Source organism: Entelurus aequoreus, linkage group LG04, assembly GCF_033978785.1.
Source record: "Entelurus aequoreus isolate RoL-2023_Sb linkage group LG04, RoL_Eaeq_v1.1, whole genome shotgun sequence".
Taxonomy (NCBI): Eukaryota; Metazoa; Chordata; class Actinopteri; order Syngnathiformes; family Syngnathidae; genus Entelurus; species Entelurus aequoreus.
Genome location: NC_084734.1, coordinates 57,086,826 through 57,108,285, shown reverse-complemented (window position 1 = coordinate 57,108,285; position 21,460 = coordinate 57,086,826). Strand labels below are relative to the sequence as shown.

The window sequence follows — 21,460 nt, the reverse complement described above, 5'->3', positions numbered from 1 at the left end:
GGTTGAGCTTACCCACCTCGAAGCTATTTTACTTGGTACATGGTGTAATGATAAGTGTGACCAGTAGATGGCAGTCAAACAAGAGAAGTGTAGGCTGCACTATGATGGCAATATGTCTCAAGTAAACAACACCAACATTTTATATGTTCTATTGAAAATATAGAACATTACACACGGCGCTCAAAAATCTATCAAAATGTTTTAGTACGACTTTGGTAAGCTATGAAGCCGCACCGCTTGAAGGATTGTTGGCGCATTAAATATGAGTATTATTGTATGTATAAGGTAAGACATATCTGGCGTTTTGTTTCGCAATATTATGCAAAAGCAACTTTTCTTACCTTTTAATCAGCAGTTCTGATCTGTATTTGGTAACTGAATTTTGCACGCATTCGCTATTGTAGTACGTGCCGACACCATAGTTGATAAGCTACTGTTTTTCTCTATCTTCTTGTTATGGGACATTCATCCTCCGCTGTTGCCATTTCTAATAAAAAGTAGTGTAAAGTTCTCACTTATATCTGCCAGTGAACTCGCCATGAAAGCGCTAAAACATACCGGTATAGTGAGTTTATATTATTCACCCAAGGAACTATTAGAGTTGTTAGAGTTCCAGTCGGGATACATTTCCGGTATTGTTTTCGGATGACGAGATGCTGCTCTGTTATTGATTTAGGAAAGTCTGAATGTCATTAAAACGGTTAGCTCCATCTTTTGACACTTCTTCCACTCCCGTCCTCGCACGCTACACCGCTACAACAAAGATGACGGGGAGAAGACACTGTCGAAGGTGAGCCACGTAAATAAGACCGCCCACAAAACGGCACATCCGGAAAGCGGCTTGAAGATGATCTGTAAAACCTAATCTATGCAACATTTTGACCTAAGAACCACCATTACATGTTATGTAGACCACAAGGAAGTGTTTTCAATCTAGAAAAAAAAAAAAAATTACTCCCTTAATGCGCCATATCCGCTGCGCCTAATGTATGAAAAAAGGAGCAAAAACAGACCATTCATCAGCAGTGCGCCTTATAATCCGGTGCGCCCTATGGTCCGGAAAAAACTGTAATAATTATATACATCTAACCTACCTGTAAACATTGTCAAATGATATGAAAACATGTGTTAATCACAAATATTATGTATTCAACATATTCAACATGTAAATCAAGATTTAGTTTAGGCTGTTTAAAACATATACCAATCAAATATACTGCCAAAGAATGGACCCATAAAAAAAGGATGAAAAATACATTGACATACAATAAAGATGTCCTTATCAATATTTTTGGCCTCGGATCCGATTTTGAGTCCCGATCCGATACTTTGACAATAGATTAAAGAATTAATGTAGTTAATTATTCACCATGGTGGTGATTAGTATCTTACAAGCAGCTTTGCACTGTGGTTGCAGCTTGCTCTCAAAGTCCATTTGGTGTTCTGCCAAGACACACACTCTCCTGGAATTCACTACTCCTGCATGTGTGTGACAAGAAATATGGAAATGCAATCCCTTTTGAAGAAATCTTTCATACGAGTACAATCTTCAGCATGTGAACACTGGGACAAAGCTGTGGTAAAGTCAGTTAAAAAGAGCCACTCAAATAATGTGGAGCACAGTTAAGAAAACAGAAATGTTTTGTCGGTCCTCTTGTGGGCACTAGCAGCAGAGTGCCCCAGCCGCATGGTTAGGAAACACTGGTTTATGAAAGAGGATGGAGTGTTGAATATCTTTGTCTTTATTTTAACCTACATACAATCAAACCTGCGTTACCGGCCAAATATTTTGCATTCCAGAATAGGTATTTGACATCATTTGGCCACTAATATCAAAACTTGCTACACTCTGAATAGTTTTGTGCTTTCTTCCTTAATATTTAAGCTTTCTTAAGATAACAACCAGTGGTGTACAATCAGGGCCTGCAAGGCCTTCTCTGCTGGCCTAACATAACCAGGAATCATGATCATGATTAAAGATATAATAATTTTTAAATGTACTTTCCCTAAATATCTACAATTATTAATATTCTTTTCATGTCATATTATGCACGTTCCAGTGCTGTTGTTTGTGGTTTTAGTTTGTATCCAATCAGAATTCAGCTAGCTTATGTTGCCATGTTGTACCAAATCTGCCAGATGCCTTCAGAATCAACAATGCAGGCGTCCGTGCACTGTAAGTGAACGGGACATACAGTTGATAGACAGTTGCGATAGCCAATCAGATCACGAGTTGTTGTCAGTAAGGCCTTCTAGATCAGTGGTCCCCAACCTTTATGTAACTGCGGACCGGTCAACGCACCACCACCACCACCACCGGGGTGGTGGTGGTGGTGGTGGTTGGTATGGTATTTTTTTTTTTTTTTTTTAAATTGTATTTTTTGTCATAAAAAAATACAATCATGTGTGCTTACTGTATTCCTGCTGACTGTATTGATATATATTGATATATAATGTAGGAACCAGAAATATTAATAAATATTATTTTGTATACTGTTGATGTGTTTCAATACTCAGTCGGGTGTAAATGTGTTCCTGTATAGTATTTATCCAGCAATGATCATGTGGTGACATCAATTATGGTATTTTGAGAGGTAATCATTGAAGTCGGACATCACTGAAGGCCTAGGTGGGAAACGCACGGCTCGCTACTGCTTGGCGGACGGTAGTGTTGCACGATGCAGAAGATGTACATTATAATCTACATACATTTGGCCGACAATTGGGCTTTTAATACTATTGTCATATTGTGAAAATGCACGTCGATGACACATTCTTGCTGTGTCTTGCAAATTTTACAGCCACAAGGGAAAAAGGCGTCCTCAATGCAATGTAGCGTAGTTGCTAGCAAAATAGCATCCTTGCCTCCATCGTGGCAAATAAGGTACCGTTCTTACAAGTATATTATCACTGGCAGATGGAGAATGGGGCTAAACATGTTACACTACACACTGTCAGATGATACAATAAGCCGGGTGAACCACCAAGCCCAAAACAAATAATACAACCGGAAATTATGTAATATGTTACTGCATACGTCAGGGTCCTTTGAAACCGTTTGAAATTACTATATCATAATTTATATGCCAAAAAATATACATATATATATACAGTATATATATATATACATACATATATATATAAATACATACATATATGTATATATATATATATATATATATATATATATATATATATATATATATATATATATGTGTATGTATATATATATATATATGTGTACATATATGTGTATGTATATATATATATGTGTACATATATGTATGTGTATATATATATATATATGTGTACATATATGTATGTGTGTATATATATATATATATATATATATATATATATATGTGTACATATATGTATGTGTATATATATATATACATACATACATAAACATATATATATATATATATATATATATATATATATATATATATATATATATATATATATATATATGTGTACATATATGTATGTGTGTATATATATATATATATATATATATATATATATATATATATATGTGTACATATATGTATGTGTATATATATATATACATACATACATAAACATATATATATATATATATATATATATATATATATATATATATATATATATATATATATATATATATATATATATATATATATATATATATATATATATATATATATATATATATATATTCTGAGCGCAATGATGTCACGTTATCGATGCCTTTTTAGACAATATGATTTGCCTGAGCGGCTAGAAGACACCGGTAGAAAATGGATTAGAAAGGACAGATTTTTAAAAAATTATAATAAAAAAATGATATATTATTCGACACATTCAACATGTAAATAAAGATTTCAGGCCATATCGCTCATCCCTAGTTTTATTATTGTTTTCCAGTGAGTGACCTGGTTGTGATGCAGTAATCCACGTGAAAATATCATTGAGTTTGAACACAATTTTAGCAGAATTAATTGTCATGTAAGGACAAACCAAGAACTAATCCATTATTATTTTGGAAATAATTTGTTTTTTAAATACAAGAATGCGGCAAACTTTGGAAAGTATTCGGGTGAGATTGCTGCTGCCCGTTTGTTCATTCCTTCGACCTAATCAACTAAGAAAGTAAATATGTTAAAAGGAATATCAAAACCATAACAACCGTCGGGGAAGAAGTAGCAGAGTTTAATGATGAATGCCATATTTCGACCAGCGCAACACAGTTTTTGGCATCAGGCCACCTCACTGAGCTACAAGCCAAACAAAGACAACTACAACACAAGTCGGACTTGCCTGGACTCCCTTAAGTTGTGTTTGTGTATTTTGAACAACGTTCTCTGCATAGATTTAGGTGTAAAGACGCTAGCCTTTAGTTAGCGTTAGGACGCTAGTGTCTTACAGCTGAATGAATAAAAACAGCGTCCCATTTGAGAATAGTTAAATCGTAAACCTATAATCATGTAATAATTATATCCTTGACCCCGAAAGGGACAGGCGGTAGAAAATGGATGGATGGATCCTTCTTTCCAAACTGGTGTGTTGTCTTTTTGGAACTCATTGAGTTAGCAAAATAGACAAAACTTGACAAAAGGCGAAAAAACACAGAAAAGACACATAAACTGAAGTGTACTGTACTAGTAGTGTCATGGAGGGCTACGCCTCCACAAAAATGCTGTGTTCTGCTCTTTGGTGGGACACAAAATGAATGCATTAATGACACAGACACAGGGTTTGCACACTGAGGCATATTTGGCTCAATCGAAAAGTTTGTACATCAAAAAGTTTGCAAATAGAGGGGCTTGTAAATCAAAGTTCCAATGTGTATATACTAGGCCTGTCAATGTTAATGCATATTATTAATAAACATGTTTCCATGTTATAATAAATGCATAAATATTATTCACAGTGTTTCTTTTGACCACCAGAAGGTGGTACAGGCGGTGGTCACCCCAGTGTGATGATAGTTAGAGCGATGTGCTCTGCGCCCTTCAAAACAAAACATTTGAGATAAAACTGAGGTAATTAGTGAGTATTGCAGCGACAAACACATAAAGTTGTAATTAACATCCTTAAAGCGAAACATGAACGTCGGGATGGTGTCGCGAGCATGAATGCTACATGGACATCAAACATGACAAACTATGCTGGCAGAAGTTTACGTGCGTTGACCACAGATACATTAAAGGCCTACTGAAACCCACTACTACCGACCACGCAGTCTGATAGTTTATATATCAATGATGAAATCTTAACATTGCAACACATGCCAATACGGCCGGGTTAACTTATAAAGTGCAATTTTAAATTTCCCGCGAAACTTCCGGTTGAAAACGTCTCGGTATGATGACGTTTGCGCGTGACGTCACAGAGTGAACGGAAGTATTCGGACCCCATTGGATCCAATACAAAAAGCTGTTTTCACCACATAATTCCACAGTATTCTGGACATCTGTGTTGGTGAATCTTTTGCAATTTGTTTAATGAACAATGAAGACTGCAAAGAAGAAAGCTGTAGGTGGGATCGGTGTATTAGCGGCGGACTACAGCAACACAACCAGGAGGACTTTAAGTTGGATAACAGACGCGCTAGCCGCCGACCTCATCTTGACTTCCTCCGTCTCCGGGCCGCCAACCGCATCTGTGATCGGGTGAAGTCCTTCGTCGCTCCGTCGATCGCTGGAACGCAGGTGAGCACGGGTGTTGATGAGCAGATGAGGGCTGGCTGGCGTAGGTGAATAGCTAATGTTTTTAGCATAGCTCTGTCGAGGTCCCGTAGCTAAGTTAGCTTCAATGGCTTCGTTAGCAACAGCATTGTTAAGCTTCGACAGGCTGGAAAGCATTAACCGTGTAGTTACATGTCCATGGTTTAACAGTATCGTTGATTTTCTGTCTATCCTTCCAGTCAGGGGTTTATTTATTTTGTTTCTATCTGCATTTAAGCACGATGCTATCACGTTAGCTCCGTAGCTAAAGAGCTTCGCCGATGTATTGTCGTGGAGATAAAAGTCACCGTGAATGTCCATTTCGCGTTCTCGACTCTCATTTTCAAGAGGATATAGTATCCGAGGTGGTTTGAAATACAAATCCGTGATCCACAATAGAAAAAGGAGAAAGTGTGGAATCCAATGAACCCTTGTACCTAAGTCACGGTCAGAGCGAAAAAAGATAAGTCCTGCACTGCACTCTAGTCCTTCACTCTCACGTTCCTCATCCACAAATCTTTCATCCTCGCTCAAATTAATGGGGTAATCGTCGCTTTCTCGGTCCGAATCGTTCTCGCTGCATTGTAAACAATGGGGAAATGTGAGGAGCCCTTCAGCCTGTGACGTCACACTACTTTCGGTACAGGCAAGGCTTTTTTTTATCAGCGATCAAAAGTTGCGAACTTTATCGTCGATGTTCTCTACTAAATCCTTTCAGCAAAAATATGGCAATATCGCGAAATGATCAAGTATGACACATAGAATGGATCTGCTATCCCCGTTTAAATAAAAATAAATTCATTTAAGTAGGCCTTTAAACATTGCCTTTTTTAATAGAGAGCCACCGCATGCAGTGTTGCCAACTTGGCGACTTTGGCGCTGAATCTGGCAACTTTTCAATCCTCTTGGCGACTATTTTTGTAAACAGCTACTAGCGACAAATCTAGCGACTTTTCTCTGTGTTATTGGAGACTTTTTTTGTGTCTTGGAGACCCTAACCATACCATACCAACTTTATTTATAAAGCCCTTTAAAAACAACCACAGTTGAAGTTGACACGTAGCAGTACTATCCCCTGTTCCAAAGCACTCCCAAGAAACTGCAAATAAAGTATTTATTCCATCACGGTCGTATTGGCACAATACCAATTCCTATTCTAGCATGGATACTTTTGATATTTTTATCGATACACTCACCCCTAATGTTTACCAAATTTCACTTCAAAATAAACCCAGATGGTACTTTGAATAAAACTGTTACATAGTTTTTAACAAATACATAACATGAAATCAAGTAAAACATTTTCCCTTTATACATTCAGGCAATAAAATTGCATTTGTGTCCAAATATTGAGATGTTTAAGGTCATTTTAAAAATGCATGCAGTGGAATTACTATTTTGTCATATTATTACATGGAAAAGCCGATTCCCTTTTTACATATTTTTTCTTAGCTTACTTATTTGTTTACTTACTTGCTGACTTTTCCTGAAGAGGTCCAATGTTATATTCATTGCTTTATTCACCATTTTAGAGTCCTTATTAAGCTGGCAAGAACCAGAAGCAGTCATGCGATTGACTGGCTGGCGCAAACCCTGACAGGAAAAAGCTGCAAGTGGAAAAGAAAGAATAAATAAATAAGCTCTCTAGGGTTTGCTAAAACATGTGATTCACAGGGAAGCTCCAGTGTCAGAACAGCTACACCATCCATCTTTTGGCAGTAGTGACATATGGTTATTTTTAAATTAAAACCAGATCTCTGAAGAAAACAACTTATCTAAAAAACGTTTGGAGGAAATGTGAACTAATCACAAACAAGGCCATTCTTGCTTTAAATTGCAACATGTTTATACAAACCTCAACAACCAGTGAAGTTGGCATGTTGCGTAAATCGTAAATAAAAACAAAATAAAATGATTTGCAAATCCTTTTCAACCTATATTCAATTGAATAGACTGCAAAGACAAGATACTTAACGTTCGAACCGGAAAACTTTATTTTTTGCAAATATTATCTCATTTGGAATTTGATGCCTGCAACATGTTTCAAAAAAGCTGGCACAAGTGGCAAAAAAGACTGAGAAAGTTGAGGAATGCTCATCAAACACTTATTTGGAACATCCCACAGATGAACAGGCTAATTGGGAACAGGTGGGTGCCATGAATAAAAAGCAGCTTCTATGAAATGCTCAGTCATTCACAAACAAGGATGGGGCGAGGGTCACCACTTTGTGAACAAATGCCTGAGCAAATTGTCGAACAGTTTAAGAACAACATTTTTCAACGAGCTATTGCAAGGAATTTAGGGATTTCAACATCTACGGTCCATAAGAGGTTCAGAGAATCTAGAGAAATCACTACGCGTAAGCGATGATATTACGGTCTTCGATCCCTCAGGCGGTACTGCATCAAAAAGCGACAATGTGTAAAGGATATCACCACATGGGCTCAGGAACACTTCAGAAAACCACTGTCAGTAACTACAGTTGGTCGCTACATCTGTAAGTGCAAGTTAAAACTCTACTATGCAAAGCGAAAGCCATTCATCAACAACACCCAGAAACGCTGCCGGCTTCGCTGGGCCCGAGCTCATCTAAGATGGACAGATGCAAAGTGTAAAAGTGTTCTGTGGTCTGACGAGTACACATTTCACATTGTTTTTGGAAACTGTGGACGACGTGTCCTCCGGACCAAAGAGAAAAATAATCATCCGGATTGTTATAGGCGCAGTTGAAAAGCCAGCATCTGGGATGGTATGGGGGTGTATTAGTGCTCAAGGCATGGGTAACTTACACATCTGTTAAAGCACCATTATTGCTGAAAGGTACATACAGGTTTTGGAGCAACATATTTGTTTGTGTGACGGTCAGGTCGCATGACGGTGAATAGTGGCGTGTTCCCAAGATGCAGGAAATCGAGGAGGCAAAGTGCAGGTAAGAGTATTCAATGTAGCTCAAGAACAAACAAAGTTGAGTACCGCTGGAAAGGCATCGAAGCATAAGGAAGGCCATGCAAAAACGAAACTAAAACTGACAGGTGCGAAACAAAACGGAATGCTGGAATACAGCAAGAAATCACAGCTGGAGGAGAGAGCGTCCACATGAAGAATATTCATTCCAAACAAAGTCCCGCCAAAGAATGGTGGCTCACACTCAACTTAAATAGTCTTCATCACCAACAGAAAAAAGGTGAGGGAAAAAGTGCTTGAAGGCATCCATCCATCCATTTGCTACCGCTTATTCCCTTCATGTGTAAAGTAATTGTGAAAAAACACCAACACAACAGGAAGTGCCACCAAAATAAGAGCGCATGACAAGGAACACGCACCAAACACAGAAGAACACCAACAAAACTCAACATAAAGGCACGTACTGGTGTAACCAGCCATGACACTTTGCTTACTTACTAGTAAAAGAGAAGTTGTCTATGTTCACTATCTTACTTTATGACAACATTCTTCTTTGATTGCAAAAAGAAACGTATGTATGTATCATAAGATTTAATAAAGGTTTTCGTCCTGGTCGTGGAACTGTGGACCAGCTCTATACTCTCGGCAGGGTCCTTGAGGGTGCATGGGAGTTTGCCCAACCAGTCTACATGTGCTTTGTGGACTTGGAAAAGGCATTCGACCGTGTCCCTCGGGAAGTCCTGTGGGGAGTGCTCAGAGAGTATGGGGTATTGGACTGTCTGATTGTGGCGGTCCGCTCCCTGTATGATCAGTGTCAGAGCTTGGTCCGCATTGCCGGCAGTAAGTCGGACACGTTTCCAGTGAGGGTTGGACTCCGCCAAGGCTGCCCTTTGTCACCGATTCTGTTCATAACTTTTATGGACAGAATTTCTAGGCGCAGTCAAGGCGTTGAGGGGATTTGGTTTGGTGGCTGCAGGATTAGGTCTCTGCTTTTTGCAGATGATGTGGTCCTGATGGCTTCATCTGGCCAGGATCTTCAGCTCTCACTGGATCGGTTCGCAGCTGAGTGTGAAGCGACTGGGATGAGAATCAGCACCTCCAAGTCCGAGTCCATGGTTCTCGCCCGGAAAAGGGTGGAGTGCCATCTCCGGGTTGGGGAGGAGATCTTGCCCCAAGTGGAGGAGTTCAAGTACCTCGGAGTCTTGTTCACGAGTGAGGGAAGAGTGGATCGTGAGATCGACAGGCGGATCGGTGCGGCGTCTTCAGTAATGCGGACGCTGTATCGGTCCGTTGTGGTGAAGAAGGAGCTGAGCCGCAAGGCAAAGCTCTCAATTTACCGGTCGATCTACGTTCCCATCCTCACCTATGGTCATGAGCTTTGGGTTATGACGGAAAGGACAAGATCACGGGTACAAGCGGCCGAAATGAGTTTCCTCCGCCGGGTGGCGGGTCTCTCCCTTAGAGATAGGGGGAGAAGTTCTGTCATCCGGGGGGAGCTCAAAGTAAAGCCACTGCTCCTCCACATCGAGAGGAGCCAGATGAGGTGGTTCGGGCATCTGGTCAGGATGCCACCCGAACGCCTCCCTAGGGAGGTGTTTAGGGCACATCCGACCGGTTGGAGGCCACGGGGAAGACCCAGGACACGTTGGGAAGACTATGTCTCCCGGCTGGCCTGGGAACGCCTCGGGATCCCCCGGGAAGAGCTAGACGAAGTCGCTGGGGAGAGGGAAGTCTGGGCTTCCCTGCTTAGGCTGCTGCCCCCGCGACCCGACCTCGGATAAGCGGAAGAAGATGGATGGATGGATGGAAGATTTAATAAAGCCAAAAAATATTTTTTTTGTATTGTCCCCTTTATTTTGAAAAGTATTAAATAGCATCGAAATACATTTTGGTACTGGTACCAATACCAACATATTGGTATCGGGACCACTCTAATACAGTGTTGACTATAAATACATGTCCTTTAAAACTGACTTTCAAACAATGTTGCAACATAGTTGGATTTGTAAATTGAGACAACGTTGGATCAACAATGATTGGGAAATGACCAAATTTCAAAGGTCAAATCAACGTCACAACCTGACATTGAATAAACGTTGTCAAAAAGCATGTTGTTTCAATGGTGTATGTGTTGTAGAATATTGGTTGGGAAAATATCAATATTCAATGGTCAAAAAAACGCCAGAACGCGACTGATTGAACGTTGTCAAACTGCATGTTGTTTCAATGTTATGTTTGAGTTGCTCAATGTCAGGACTTAATTCATTAAGTTCTCAACATTGTTTCAATGTCTTGTGCCTGCTGGGATGGACTTCTCCAGCCAAATTGACTAAAGCAAAATGGGACAGACCAAGCGAGAGGAGCATAATTTTGCATCGATCATTTTAAATAATTCTGACCTCGATTAAGTTTTGGTCAGAGTTTAGATAGAACAATTTGAAAGGAGTCAAGCCAGATGCAATCCCGAAAAACAGGAGCACCCTCGAGGGGAGAAAGACTGATTCAGAACCTGCGGAAAAAGAAGAGTAGACCAGGCGCTCAAAAACGAGATAATCTATTTCTCTCTTAAGCTGCAAGTATTCTATTTTGCTTCCTATTCTACTGATATTTTCTTCAAGATGCTTGAGGAAATGCTAACAGAGCATGAGAGAAAACAGGCTATGATGTCTATGGAAGAGGAGATGCTTGAGGAATGAAATCCAGAAATATATATTCTTTAATATTTATTTTTTGCTCATAATGGTAACCATATCAGTTTTGAAATAAACATGGACCAGGGTGACAAAAACATGCAATTAACTGATCAAAATAATAGTTGTGTATGCCTTTATCCACACTGTCAATGCGGGGAAATGGGCTCCACTTCTGTAGATGATGTCACACCAAGAGGGGGCGCCATATTCAGTCTGGCAATGGTACAGTAAGGTGGCGTTCCAAGTAAGGTTAGTTATCTACCCTTAAATCAAAAAATAATTGATACTATGGGAAATAACTGCCAGATTCATTTTCAGAAGCACAAATTACATAATGAGAACTTGTTAGTGAAATGTTGGTCATTTGGACGCTATTGGTGCTCTGCGATATGGAGTTGAAAATAACTCGTTGAGTTTAAATAATTTGCTGACAGTTTGGTCCATATTGGTTCAGAAATGTTTATTCTTCATTCTTTATGTTACTAATTTGTGTGTAATTGTGCATGAATGTGTGAACCACAAATGATAATTAATAATTGTGGAATATCGAGACATGATATTTTGGGCTGCTAAAAAGAACAACAATGTAGACTGAACCGAACTAAAACTGTCACAAAACCTTGATAACATCCAAACTATGCATTTTTTAAATTGTTCCATCCCTATTAAATAGAGTAGTAAACAAAACAATATGTTCTTGATAAAATGTAGTCTCATCTTTTAGCCTGACAAACAAGTCTCTTAAGTCAGTCACATTGGAATAAGGGCACTTCAGCAGCAGCACTCAGGAGTTATGTTTAAATGTTTTAAAGTGCTTTCTCCAGTAAATCTAATGTGTTGCCGACAAGGCACATTTTTTACTTTGCAGACTATTTGACTAAGGTGAATTAACTCATGAACGAAAAACAAGACTGTTCACACTCATTTGTGTTTTGTTTGTTATTAAAACCAGCTTACAAATGGACCTTTTTTGTACCGGTAAGTGATCCACAACAGACTAGTTCAATAAAGAGAGGGGCCATTGATTTGTGACTGTCTTTTGTGTCGTAAGAAGCCATCTATTGCCTGCAGATGTTGTTTGCAGCACATACAGTTTTAGTGCCTAAGCTGGACCTGATGCAGCATGTCAAACACTTGCAGTCGTTGTCTGCAGGTGTTCAACACCGACCATGTTGACCTTTATTGCAGATGTGCTGCTCGGTCTGACCTCACAATGGCTTTGTTCATGTTTGACATTTGAAACTTGACACTTTGACCAGGGCCCATATTTTCTGGCCCTCTACTTAACTTCATAGTTTAGTGTGATTGCAGCCCCGCATCCTGGTCGGCTAATCGTTGAATTATGGCAACTTTGAATACCACGAGAAAAAAGACTAACTACAATAACATTGCAACACAAAAATGACAGCACAACAAACACACATTACGCAACACAAAGAGCAACTTCCTGTAAGCAAGCTTAATTCCTGGTGAACTCAACAGTGTCAAAATGTAATTTTTTTTTACATTAAATTTTACATTTATAATGACTTCAGGCCTATCTTAGCTCAGGGTCACTATAGCTGCTGGTAGAAGTAGTTAACACATTTAGTGATGTGGTTAATTTTCTATGTAAAGCGCTTTGAGTCTCTAGAGAAAAGCGCTATATAAATATAATTCACTTCACTTCACTACGTGATTCTGAAATTAAAACTATGGGCCTGATCTACTCAGACCCAAATACCAGAATTTTATTAGCGTGTGCCAACTATAAAATTGTGTGCATTATTAGTGGGCGTGGTGCTCTACTAAGCATTTGTAGGCCTAGTAACAGTACTGCATGTACAATTGATAACTGGTGCGGAGTGCCTTATTTAAATGAGGATTTTGCCTGTACTACGCGGCTTTCACCATGGAGACACTCATTTACTGCACATTCACTGTTATCATGCTCTTGCCTGTGGTGTTTTGAAACATGCAGCAGACATTTGTGTACCACTTTTTCTGGGCATTTTACAAACCCCGTTTCCGTATGAGTTGGGAAATTGTGTTAGATGTAAATATAAACGGAATACAATGATTTGGAAATCATTTTCAACCCAAATTCAGTTGAATATGCTACAAAGACAACATATTTGATGTTTAAACTGATAAACCTTTTTTTTTTTGCAAATAATCATTAACTTTAGAATTTGATGCCAGCAACACGTGACAAAGAAGTTGGGAAAGGTGGCAATAAAAACTGATAAAGTTGAGGAATGCTCATCAAACACTTATTTGGAACATCCTACAGGTGAACAGGCAAATTGGGAACAGGGGGGTGCCATGATTGGGTATAAGAGTAGATTCCATGAAATGTTCAGTCATTCACAAACAAGGATGGGGCAAGGGTCACCACTTTTTCAACAAATGCGTGAGCAAATTGTTGAACAGTTTAAGAAAAACCTTTCTCAACCAGCTATTGCAAGGAATTTAGGGATTTCACCATCTACGGTCCGTAATATCATCAAAGGGTTCAGAGAATCTGGAGAAATCACTGCACGTAAACAGCTAAGCCCGTGACCTTCGATCCCTCAGGCTGTACTGCATCAACAAGCGACATCAGTGTGTAAAGGATATCACCACATGGGCTCAGGAACACTTCAGAAACCCACTGTCAGTAACTACAGTTGGTCGCTACATCTGTAAGTGCAAGTCAAAACTCTCCTATGCAAGGCGAAAAACGTTTATCAACAACACCCAGAAACGCCGTCGGCTTCGCTGGGCCTGAGCTCATCTAAGATGGACTGATACAAAGTGGAAAAGTGTTCTGTGGTCTGACGAGTCCACATTTCAAATTGTTTTTGGAAACTGTGGACATCGTGTCCTCCGGACCAAAGAGGAAAAGCACCATCCGGATTGTTATAGGCGCAAAGTTGAAAAGCCAGCATGTGTGGTATCTGTGAAGGCGCCATTAATGCTGAAAGGTACATACAGGTTTTGGAGCAACATATGTTGCCATCCAAGCAACGTTACCATGGACGCCCCTGCTTATTTCAGCAAGACAATGCCAAGCCACGTGTTACATCAACGTGGCTTCATAGTAAAAGAGTGCGGGTACTAGACTGGCCTGCCTGTAGTCCAGACCTGTCTCCCATTGAAAATGTGTGGCGCATTATGAAACTTAAAATACCAAAACGGAGACCCCCGGACTGTTGAACAACTTAAGCTGTACATCAAGCAAGAATGGGAAAGAATTCCACCTGAGAAGCTTAAAAAATGTGTCTCCTCAGTTCCCAAACGTTTACTGAGTGTTGTTAAAAGGAAAGGCCATGTAACACAGTGGTGAACATGCCCTTTCCCAACTACTTTGGCACGTGTTGCAGCCATGAAATTCTGAGTTAATTATTATTTGCAAAAAAAAAATTAAGTTTATGAGTTTGAACATCAAATATCTTGTCTTTGTAGTACATTCAATTGAATATGGGTTGAAGAGGATTTGCAAATAATTGTATTCTGTTTATATTTACATCTAACACAATTTCCCAACTCATATGGAAACGGGGTTTGTAGAAGCACTCCTGCAGTGCATCCACTGTACAACAAAACTCACTTTTTTAGTGCGCTGAAGGTGCGCTCATGGGAAATTTTAGCACTAACAGACACAAGAAAATGCATACTGCAAGAAGTTTTTTGTATACAGTGTATATGAAAAAACAAAACATTAGAAAAACATCAAAACGCATCAATTTAATATGTTTGAATCAGCTCCTTAAGTCACCCAGCAGCTATAAAATGATATTGTTGAATAGACGTAGTTATTATTTTTTATTTTTGACAGCTCATATGCAGTATGTTGTCAGGTATACTTAAGACGGTGCTGCAGCGTGATCCCCTCCTTTTTCACAGCTACTGCACAACTGCCGGTTTGCACGTCCTTTATAGAAGTACTAAATAATTAATGAATGAATGCATTTCCTTTATTGTCATTGCTTTTAGAAAGACAATGAAATGCATTTTAGCAGCACCGGAGATAGCAGCGTCATCATTTAAAATAACAAATAAAAACTAGAGAGCACAATATAAAAATAAAAAAGGATGCAATATAACAAATACGTAAGTGGGATAGATACACTGCAAAAGTACTATCTGTCAAATAGTCCTAGTTAGTCTTGTCAGTTGAATGGTGTTGGTGGATAGAAGATGCTTTTTAGTTTGTTTTGCTTATGAGGTGCCTGAACCTTTTCCCTGAAGGCAGAGAGGCAAACGTACAGTGTCCAGTATGATTTTGAGCCGGTGCGATGCTGCTGGCCTTCTTTGTCAGCCTGCCAGTGTAAATGTCGGTGAGAGCAGGCAGTGGGGAACCGATGATGCGTTCTGCTGTTTTCACCACCTTCAACAGGTGGTTCCTGTTCTCTTGACTCCAGCTGGCAAACCACATAGTGCAGCAGTACAACAGAATGCCTTCTATAACTGACCTGTGGGGGTTTGTGAGCAAGTAGAGGGAGATGGACCGGTTTCAGCCTCCTCAGGAAATACAGTCTCTGCTGTGCCTTCCCTATCTGATGTTTCATGTACATGTTCCAGGAAAGGTCTGCCGAGATTGCATGCCCAGGACACTCTCTCATCCTCCTGCTCCCAAATGCAGAGAGCAGAATGACAGTCCGTTTGGATTTTCTGAAGTTAACTATCATCTATTTTGTTTTGGAGATGTTGAGGTCCAGGTTATCGTCAATACACCAGTCTGTCAGGTGGCCGATCTTGGCTGTCCCGTTGTTCTCTGAAGTCAGTCCTACAACAGTGGTATCAACATCATACTTAACAATGGTGTTAGTGGGGTGTGAGGCAGAACAGTCATAGGTGAAAATGGAGAAGAGTATTGGACTCAGGACACAGCCCTGTGATGGTCCTGTGCTGAGGGTAAGGGTTGAGGAGGTATATTTACCCCTACGGACAGTTTGTGGACAGTGTTTGAGGAAGTCCAGTATCTACAAACCCGGTGAACTGTCCAGAACAAGGTTTTTTATTTTCTTCATTAACTTATATGGAATGATAGTATTGAAGGCTGAGCTAAAGTCTACACAAAGCATTCTCACATATGTATTACTTCTGTCCAGGTGTGTCATTACATTGTACAGGCCTGTTTCTAAAGCGTCCTCCGTGGTCTTGTTTTCTCTATATGAAAATTGGTGAGTGTCATAGTTAGCAGGCAGAACAGATTTAATGTGGGTGAGAATGCGTCTTTCAAATAGAGCAGGGGTCACCAACCTTTTTGAAACCAAGAGCTACTTCTTGGGTACTGATTAATGCGAAGGGCTACCAGTTAGATACACACTTAAATAAATTGCCAGAAGTAGCCAATTTGCTCAATTTACCTTTAACTCTGTTATTATTAATAATTAATGATATTTATCTTTGTGGAAACACTGATCATCTTAAAGATTTCTCACAATAAATAAATATAGAAACAGATAAATATCAATATGCAACATTTTATTTTTATATTTTCTCTAAGTGCACATTTTTTAAATTGAACATTTTCAAATGATCACTTCTAAGACAGTCTTGTGAAATCACAATATCCCATTTTAACTAGCTAGCCACTAACATTTTTTAAGAAATCATGAATTACTTTGCACCATGTTTGTACAAATAATAACTCATGTAAAATACAAAAGTAAACTCTCAAATTTTTAAATCATGTCACACTTTGAACTGGACACCAAATCTGTTATCTGTTTCTTTGTCAGTTAGTGGGAAGCCTGGCATTGCATGCTGTTAACTAGTGTGTTGTACTCTGGTGTGTAACTTGACACTGCAACTCTGAGTGAGTCTTGCAGATGTGCATCAGTGAGGCGTGTTCTGTGTTTGTTCTTGATGAAGTTCATGTCAGAAAAGGCTGATTCACAAAGATAAGATTTTTCCTCATTGTTTGCGGAACCTTCTTAATCTTTTGGACATATTTTCACAGCAATCTGGCCTTAAGCTTAATTATGATAAATGTAAAATGTTAAGGATCGGAAATCTAAAGGGAACGTCCTTTCGAATGGAATGCAAAGTGCCTGTTTTGTGGACAGATGGACCAGTTAACATACTTGGTGTTGTTGTCCCAGAAAATCTGGAAGATCTAGGCTCAGTAAATTATGATAATCGACTAAGAAAGCTGGACAAAATTATGCAATTATGGAAAGGGAAATCCCTAACCTTGTATGGTAAATTGTCTATTGCCAACTCGTTAATTATTCCTCAATTTATTTATTTGTTTTTGTCATTACCAGCTCCATCACAAAACTTTTTTAAGATTTATGAGCGGAGGGTCTTCGATTTTGTCTGGAACGGCAAACCAGAAAAGATTAAAAGAAAGGTTTTGTACAAAGAGTATGAATATGGGGGCCTGAAACTTCTCAACCTTGAAGCTATGTGTCTGTCTTTAAAAGCATCAATTGTTCCAAAGATGTATTTAAACATTGAGTGGTACACAAATGTCCTGTTGGACAAAAAACATGTACTGTATCAAAATAAATGGTATCCTTTTTTACAAGTGATCCCCTCCCAGAGAGTCTGCTGGGAAACATGGCGGGGTTCATAAAGGAAACAATCCACTCATAGTGGTGTTTTCAATTTTATGTGCCAGAAAAAAGAGACAATATTTTGCAGCAGTTAATATGGATGAACTCTAATATTGTAATAGATGAAAAGCCTTTCTTTTGGAAAAATATGTTTGAAAGAGGAATCATTTTTGTCAATGATATTATCAATGAGAATGGTAAAATTATGAAGTATGATGAATTTAGAGCTATGTATGGTGATGCTTGCTCAAGCTTTTCATTTGATCAACTAACTGGAGTAATTGGGAAAAGATGGAAACAAATAATTAATTATGGAACTACTAAATTATTAGTTTGTAAACCTCTAATAAGAAATTCTAGTTGGCAAAAAGGAACTAAAATAAATAGAAAAATGTATAATTTTTATTTAATAAAGAAATCTTTGAAGGCTGCCTCATACAACACAAATGGAAAATGGGAGGACTTTTTTGACTGCCCGTTGCCATGGGATGCCATATTCAAACTAATCTATAAAACCACTATCGATGTGCAAAATCGTTATTTTCAAATTAAAATTATTTATAACTTCTTACCCACAGGAAAAATGTTAAAATTATGGAATATGACAGAGTCAGATGATTGCCGATTTTGTTGTCAGGAGCCTGAATCCACCCTGCATTTGTTTTGGTATTGTCATATTGTGTCTTTGTTTTGGGTGGAAGTTGAAAAAATGTGTTTAAGGATTGGTTTGTTTATGAAGCTTAATGTGGTTTCTGTTATTTTAGGAGAGTTCATTGACAATCATGATTTAGTCAATTTAATTATAGTACTCGGTAAAATGTTTATTTTTAAGGCCAAAAACAGATATTCACTTAGTATTACTTTCTTTAAAATATTTATTCAGTATTTTCTAACTTTAGAAAGTTACATGGTTGAAAACGATAATGATGCGAAAACACATTAAAAAAAAGATGAGAAGTCCTCAAAGGCTTATTTTGAAAGTATAATTATGTTTATAGATTATATGATATCTGTTGTTGTGTTCCCTAATTTGAGTGACCTGGACATAATCTGTACTGTACATAAATGCTTATTTTGAAAATGTAATTTTGTTTATAAATTATATGCAATCTGTTGTGTTCCCTAATTTTTTTCTGTGTACATGAATGAAGGTGTGTGTTGCTGAGTCCGACTTGGACATTATCTGCACTGGGCCTGGTTTAAAAAACCCTTTAAACAAATCTAATTTCATTGACAACCTGGTCTGTTGAAGATAAGGCCCTTTTTTTAAAAATAAAATAAAATAAGATAAATAAATAAAAAACATTTTCTCGGATAAAAAAGAAAGTAAAACAATATAAAAATAATTACATAAAAAATAGTAATTAATGAAAATGTTAGTGGACCAGCAGCCTATACAATCATGTGTGCTTCAGGGACTGTGTCCCTTGCAGATGTGTTGTCTATGTTGTGGGAACCAGAATATTGGTAGCAGAAAGAATTAACCCCTTTTGTGTGAGTGGGTGTGGATGAGTGTGCATGGGGGAGGTTGTTTGGGTTGATGCACTGATTGAAAGTGTATCTTGTGTTTTTTCTATGTAGATTTAATTTAAAAAAAAAAAAAATCTTTTTTTTTTTTTTTTTTTTAGAACAGGCCCGCGGGCAACTCATCTGGTCCTTACGGGCGACCTGGTGCCCGCGGGCACCGCGTTGGTGACCCCTGAAATAGAGCAATACGCTGATAGTCATTGGTTCTTATTTGGAACCGGAACTATTGTGGCTTCGTTGGTAGAGAGGCCGTGCCAGCAACCTGGTTCAATCCCCGTCTTACACCATCCTAGTCACGTCCATTGTGTAGACATTTCACTCTTGCTCCTGATGGGTCGTGGTTAGGACCTTGCATGGCAGCTCCCGCCATCAATGTGTGTGTAAATGGGTGAATGTGGAAATAGTATCAAAGCGCTTTGAGTACCTTGAAGGCAGAAAAGCGCTATACAAATATAACCCATTTATCTTCAAACAGGAAGGGACAATTGACAGAAACAGTGACAGATTAAAAATACAGCTGGTCAGTGCAGTCCCTCAGTATCCTCCCGGAGACACAATTTGCTTTCCTGAGTGGCTCGAAACTGGTGAGAAGTCAGCTGGATGGGGTCGTCCTTTGCTGTCCGTGCTGGCTGGATGTGCTCTGTTGGTCGAAGCAGGCAAGAAGTTGTTCAGGGTGTCCCGGAGTGTCTTGTCTGATGTTGGTCTGCTTGGCGCTGCTTTTGAAGCCAGTAAGGGTCTTTATTTGCTGCCACATGCCTCGGGAGTTGTTGGTGTTGAAGTGTGCCTCCAGCCGCTGCTTGCCGTTTTGATATCCCTTCACAGTTTGTGCCGGGCCACCTTGTAGGCCTGCTGGCCTCCAGATCTGAAGGCAGCATTTTGTCTTTTGATGGCTGTTGAACCATGGCTTTTGGTTAGGGAACACTTGGACAGCTTTCCTCACGGTCACTGTCTCCTAGCAAAACTTGCTAGCTGATGTCTGACTCCTCAGTAAAAACTATCCAGTCGGTGGCCTCAAAGCAGTATTGGAGGGCTGAAGTGGTTTCTTCAGTCATCACTGGTAACTGGTTTGAGTGATGGGGGCTCTTTACAGCTGAGAGTTTGTTTGCTGGGATCAGGGGCTTAGACAGATGGTCTGGGACTCCCATGTGTGGCAGAAGGCTGGCTTTGTAGGCATGAGAAATGTTGCAGTAAACATCCCAACTAGAGAAAAAACATTTTAGACAAACTGGTAGAATCTGGGCAGTACAGACTTCAAATTGGAGCGATTAAAGTCGCCTGCAACATTAGCAATACTGTATGATTATGAGGCTGAATGCTGGTTTCCTGCTGTAGCTTCTCTATAGCTAGCCTAGCATTAGCTTGCGGTAGAACATAGGCTGTTATTATAGCTATAGATGTTAACTCCAGAGGCAGGCAGAACAGATGGCATTGGAGCATGATGTATTCAATGTCCGGGAAGCAGTAAGTGTCTTTGGTGCAGGACTTTGTACACCACAGATGGTTGATGTAAATGCACGGCCCGCCTCCTCTGTTCTTATCGAAGTTAGCATTTTGGTCCGCTCTAACGACAGTGTTTCTCGCTTGCTCAAAAGCAGTGTCAGGTGTGTTGTGACCCAGCCAGGTTTCCGTAAACAACAGCACACAGTAATGAAATCTGTTTGTTGTCGCTGTTTTTTAGAAAGCGTGTTTTTGCTAAGAATAGGCTCGGTAGTGCCGGCTTGTTTGGGTTAGCTTTTAGCCTAGCCTTTAGCCCCCCCTGTTACCCCCTAAATGGATTGCATTCCTTAGTCTACTAACTTAAGAGATGCAATCCTCTGCGCACAAGTTTAGTAAATCAGCTTTGCTTACGCTATCAAATTTGCACAAGTTTTAATACACGCAAACCTTTAGTAGATCAGGCCCTATGTGCAGTCCAGCCTCAGGTGAATAGATTTTGAGACCCCGGCTTTAAACTGTTTACGCTTTTGAGCCACTTTGACTGTAAACCAAAAAATAAGTCTCCATGGAAGAATTTAGGGACATAGACATTGCTTATCCCTCTTGTTGTGCGTCAGCTTAAGTGACAAGCACGCCTGCAACACTGAGTCATGTCTC

The 21,460-nt window shown here is 39.3% G+C and overlaps 1 protein-coding gene across 1 annotated transcript in view; it reads right to left on the bottom strand.

Moving 5' to 3' along the window:
- The window catches only part of LOC133649214 (uncharacterized), a gene marked incomplete at its 3' end in the record, with an annotated part of 39,936 nt that extends 24,225 nt beyond the window's left edge, over positions 1-15,711 (bottom strand). The window contains exon 1 of the mRNA XM_062046046.1: positions 15,543-15,711. Coding sequence (XP_061902030.1) covers positions 15,543-15,711 — 169 coding nt within the window. The remainder of the gene's footprint in view (positions 1-15,542) is intronic.
- Between the last annotated feature and the right edge of the window lie 5,749 nt (positions 15,712-21,460).